The 5,137-nt window shown below is 34.8% G+C and overlaps 1 protein-coding gene across 1 annotated transcript; it reads left to right on the forward strand.

Annotated features, from left to right (window-relative positions):
- The first annotated feature begins 1,181 nt into the window (after positions 1-1,181).
- On the forward strand, positions 1,182-2,998 carry LOC131613667 (uncharacterized). Its single transcript, XM_058885316.1, has 3 exons — positions 1,182-1,190; positions 2,512-2,694; positions 2,789-2,998. The coding sequence occupies exons 1-3, from the start codon at positions 1,182-1,184 to the stop codon at positions 2,996-2,998; spliced, it is 402 nt and encodes a 133-aa protein (XP_058741299.1).
- Positions 2,999-5,137: the final 2,139 nt, after the last annotated feature.

Here is a 5,137-nt window from a genome sequence, read left to right on the forward strand (position 1 = left end):
TAAAATAATATTATCTTTTATAAAAATAATAAATTAAACCAGATATAAAATTACATTATATTTTATCATAATAATTGAGTTGATATATGAAATATCTTAAAATATATTTGTTAAAATATTTTTACTCAAAAAATAGACTAATACTTTGTTTCATATAGATTTAAAAAAAAATTGATTTTATGAAAAAATTTAAAATATTAAAAGTTATTGTTAATTATTTTTTATATTTAAAAGAATAATTTTGACTTACTTAAATATCTATTATTCTAAAATAATTTTTTTTTATAACTTTTTCTATAAATAGTATTAAATCTAAATGATATTTTAAAATCTAAAAAAAGCATATAACAGAATAATAAAATATTTATAATAATCTTAATCTAATATGTAGATTAATTTGTAATTTCACAATGGCATTTAAGCCTTTACAAGGCTACGTTATAGACTTATTAAGTTATATTTTCAAAATGTCATTGAAGTTTTTATAAGGCTAAGTTGTAAATTTAAAATATTAGAATTATCAAAAGATTTTGCTACGGGAATCGAACGGAGGGCAGACCTCTTTATTCCGCCTTTGTAGCTTCACGCATGCCCACTAGACCACTCATCAATATTGTAGTTTCATGGAATGTAGTATTTAATATATAAATAACTTAGCCAATATGTAATTTTGAGGCCCTAAATTATTTTAGGCCCTGTGCGGTGGCACTTGTTGCACACCCACAGGGCCGGCCCTGCTGTTAGGTTTATGTTGATCATGTTTGTGGTAACTTTGTGCGATGCTTGTGGATTCTTAGTTAGGGGTTTGTGAGTTATGATTTCTTGTTGTTTTGAATTATAAATCATGTATTTATTTCCTTACTATGCTTATTTACATAGTTACATTATGCTTCTAATGTCGTTAGGAACTCATATGCCTAATCTTGTAAAGATCATGAATTAACCATGTATGATTCTTATGTAATGTTGTTAAGATGTAGGATTTGAATACTAAATTGAATTAGACTTGCACTGTGTGAATTGGCTGGAAAAATTGGTAATTCTTAGATCCCAAGTGTGAAAAATCATACTTTGAGATAAGCCCTTTTGCTAGGCTCTGCTACGGCCTATAATGGCTTCTACGGGGGGCGTAAAAGCTCTCTGGTTTTTGTATGGAGGGGTTTTTCACTCCTACGGTCGTAATGGCTACTGTGAGTACTTGTAGCAGCCCTTTGATTCCAATTAAATGTGTGATTTAGATACCATAAGTTGAGTTTCGTAAGTCAGATTGAGACACAATCATAAGCATTAAAAAGCTAAGACTTAGATCATTCTTAGGGAAGTAATTCATGATATGTATATGTGTAAATGATATTGTGAATATGGTAACATTTTTACGGAGTTTATATGTATGAATAATATTGTAGGAAAGGTCTATTGTGTAAAGTTGTCGATGTTTATAACTTTAGTATAATGTCTTGATAGTATGTATATGAGTTAAGTTGTTGAGGTTAGCACGCAAGTGTGGCATTGATGTGATAAAATAGTGTACTGTAAATGATCGTGTTAACACCTTAAGGTTTGATAAGAATTAGTGTTGATTTTATTTAGGTTCTAAAGAGCCGGTGTCTAGCCTAATTGGCAATGTTATTGGGTTTGCAAGAATCGGTGTTAGCCTTAACTAGCAGTGTTTGTTATTAGAGGTTCAGATAGAGATTGCAATTGTTTGAAGCATCATGCATCATGTATTTCATAGTTAGGTTAGGACTTCGGTTCGGTGCTAGAACTTCGGTGCAATGTTTTAGGATATCCGTAAAATAACTCTAAATCAGGTGGTGGTACCACATGCATGGGAGTAGTGGCGATGAGCATTGCATATTCATATTTTATACATGTTTCGTGGTATTGTGTGATTGTGTTTAATTGTGAATGGTGTGCTTGTATGGTAAATGATATCCTTTATGCTATTATACCTCAAAATTTTATATAATGTATTATCACCCCCTTTTAATTCTATGTTCCTCTATGTGAATCCTTGTGCAGATTATTATCAGGTTTAGATCGAGGGTGATTGTTGGTGTTGTTATTGGAAGATGGTGTATATGGCCACTTTGACAACTTACTTTGCTTCTATGTTTCACCAGATCTTAAGTCAGCTATTAGTTTATTTTGGAATAATAGCTCTGATATTGTAGCATCAGGGTTGAGATTAATTTTCCATGTTCTCTACTCTGTCTTAAACTAAATGATCATACCTTATTGTTATGTTTTGAAATTCAATTTCTATTTTGAAGTAAAAAATTTGAGTTTTATGTTGGTGTGACACCCTCGTCTTATTTTCATAAAGAAAAAACTTTATTGTGGGTTTAAGGTGTTAGATAGCTGTTATCAGAGCAGGTTAGTCCATCCAGCCTTAGGTGTTATGAGTTATTATACTCTGATGTGCGACATGTGTGTTAAAATTGTCGGTACTTTATTCCCCTAACCGTTATTTGCTTTACTGTTTACAACTGATTAACTTGTTTATGGCAGGTTGTGCAGGAAGAAATAACTGGTAGAAATGATCATGCGACTGCTAATGCTCTTGAGGCAATGACTCAGGTGATGGCTCGAGCTAATCATAATGCAGGAGCCGATGAGTTTCATGGATTGGGAAAATTAAAAAAGAATAAACCGCCTACATCCAAAGGAAGATATGATCTTGAAGGTGCCCAGGTTTGGATTCAAGAAATTGAGAAAATTTTGAGGGTCATGGCATGCACAGATGCATAAAAGGTGTTGTTTGGACCTCACATGTTATCTAAGGAAGCTGAGTATTGGTGGGAGAATACCCACCAAATTGGAGGCCGCTGGTACTGCTATTATTGGGGATAACTTTAAGAAGGCGTTTTTGGACAAGTATTTTCCAACATATGTTTGTAACCGTAAAGAGAAAGAATTCTTGGAGTTGGGGCAGGGTAACATGTTTGTGGCTGACTATGTAGCCAAGTTTGAAGAGTTGTTTAGGTTTTATCTGTAAGTACAAGCCTACACTCATCAAGAAGTTTTCGATTAATGGCAAACATCATAGTTGAACAAATATCAAGCCACATGTGAATGACATAAGGAAAAGTAGGATTTTGGCTATCTAAGACATTTTAGGTCGACTCATCACAAGCCCAGGTCGACCTAGAAGGCTTCATTCAATCAGCAGAAGGAATTGACTTAGATAGGTCGACCCACTCAGCCCTTAGGTCGACTCAAACTGAAGAGAATAAAGAACTCTCACCTCTGTCCCATTTAGGTCGAGTCAACCAAATGCCTAGGTCGACCTAAACTGAAGAAAAACCACAAAAACCAAATCCAACTGATTTTAGGTCGACCCAGAGCTCCAACAGGTCGACCCAACTGGAAACAAATATAGATTTGTTGAATCTGTCCCATTTAGGTCGACCCAATCAATGAAGTAGGTCGACCTATCTCCCCAAAACTTGCCAAATTATGCGCTTGCTCTCTGTTAGCTGTACTAGCACCTTTATATATCTTTTTCTGTTAATTATTCAATTTTAACACTAACAACTGAAAGATACACAAAGGCTTCTCATGTTCTTTCTTCTTCTCAACTCCAACACAATTACACACAACAATTCTTGTGGTGAGGGTTTGTGATCAAGATCGATAACATCCATGGAAAGGAGTTGAAGGTTCCCAGTGGGTGAAGATTTGTGGGGTTTTTGGTGAATAAAATCTGCGGATTTTGTCCTCCAAGATTGGTGAATTTTGGGGGTTTTTGTCAAGAGACTTCATCAACGATTCAGCTGAGTGTAGAGATTGAAGAACAAGAGTTCGAGCAATTCACGACACTGCAGAAAAGGAATCAAGGATAAGCTCTTGGAAGATACTTGATCTGGCTCAAGATCAAGGGGAAGAAGATACAAAGAATCAACATATTCGGTTTATCGTTATTGCTTTGTTATCTTCTTTGTATAAACTCTTTTCAAACATAATGAAAGACATCCCAATTCCCGTTTGGAATTAGGGGCAGATGTAGTCGTAGCGAGGACGATCGACGAACTACCTAAACAAATATCGTGTTCTTATTGCTTTTATCTTTTCGTTTACGTTTTGCTTATTTCTGGTCATAATTGCAAATTGATTAACATGTCAAGTGTTAAACTTGTGTGATAAGATTCTGCATAATCATCACAAGTCACCACACATTGATACATAACTCAATTTGGACATTATCACCAAGTGTTTGATATATTGCTTTCATCATATATCTAAGTCATTGAAAACAAGTTTACTCAAGCAAACACTTAAACGATTTATTGCATTTCAACCTGTTGATTCTCTAATTGTTTTCATCATTACATCGTAATCAGTTTGTGGTTTAAATACATATCTGATCCTCCCCGTAGCGGTTCGGAATAGACGCGAGTCGATCCCTAAACGCTTTCGCCATATTTTTTAAGGAAATTCGAATAAATTCTGAAGTATCTATTCACCCCCCTCTAGATACGTAAGCCTAGCGTCTAACAAGTGGCATCAAGAGCTCTGGTTAATTCCTTGCTTCGAGAAACACTTATCGGACTAATGGCTTCCGGACCTAAAGGGGCTCACAATAGAGCTCCAGTTTTAAACGGTGAAAACTATGGCTATTGGAAGGATTGTATGTGCGGTCATATCAATGCCATTGATAGGAACATTTGGACAGCCATTGTCAATGGTCCTTTTCAAATTACCATGACAAATGCAGCTGGTGCTGTCATTCCTAAACCAGAAACTACTTGGGATGCTGAAGATGAAAAGAAATATGGATACAATTGGAAAGCGATAAATATTCTGATCTCATCTCTAGGAGTTGATGAATACTATCGTGTTTCCCATTGTAAATCTGATAAAGCTATGTGGGACACATTGCAATTTGCACATGAGGGCACGGATGATGTCAAACTAGCTAGAATCAACACGTTAACTCAAGAGTTCGAACTCTTTCATATGGAAAATGGTGAATCCATTGAAAATATGCAAAAGAGATTCGTACATCTTATAAATCGTTTAAATTCTCTTGATAGACCTGTTTCCAATGCAAATGCTACTAACAAAGTTTTAAGATGTTTAAACAGGGAATGGCAACCCAAGGTTACAACTATAAAGGAAGCAAATGATCTAAATA

The sequence above is a fragment of the Vicia villosa genome, linkage group LG6 (assembly GCF_029867415.1).
Source record: "Vicia villosa cultivar HV-30 ecotype Madison, WI linkage group LG6, Vvil1.0, whole genome shotgun sequence".
Classification (NCBI taxonomy): domain Eukaryota; kingdom Viridiplantae; phylum Streptophyta; class Magnoliopsida; order Fabales; family Fabaceae; genus Vicia; species Vicia villosa.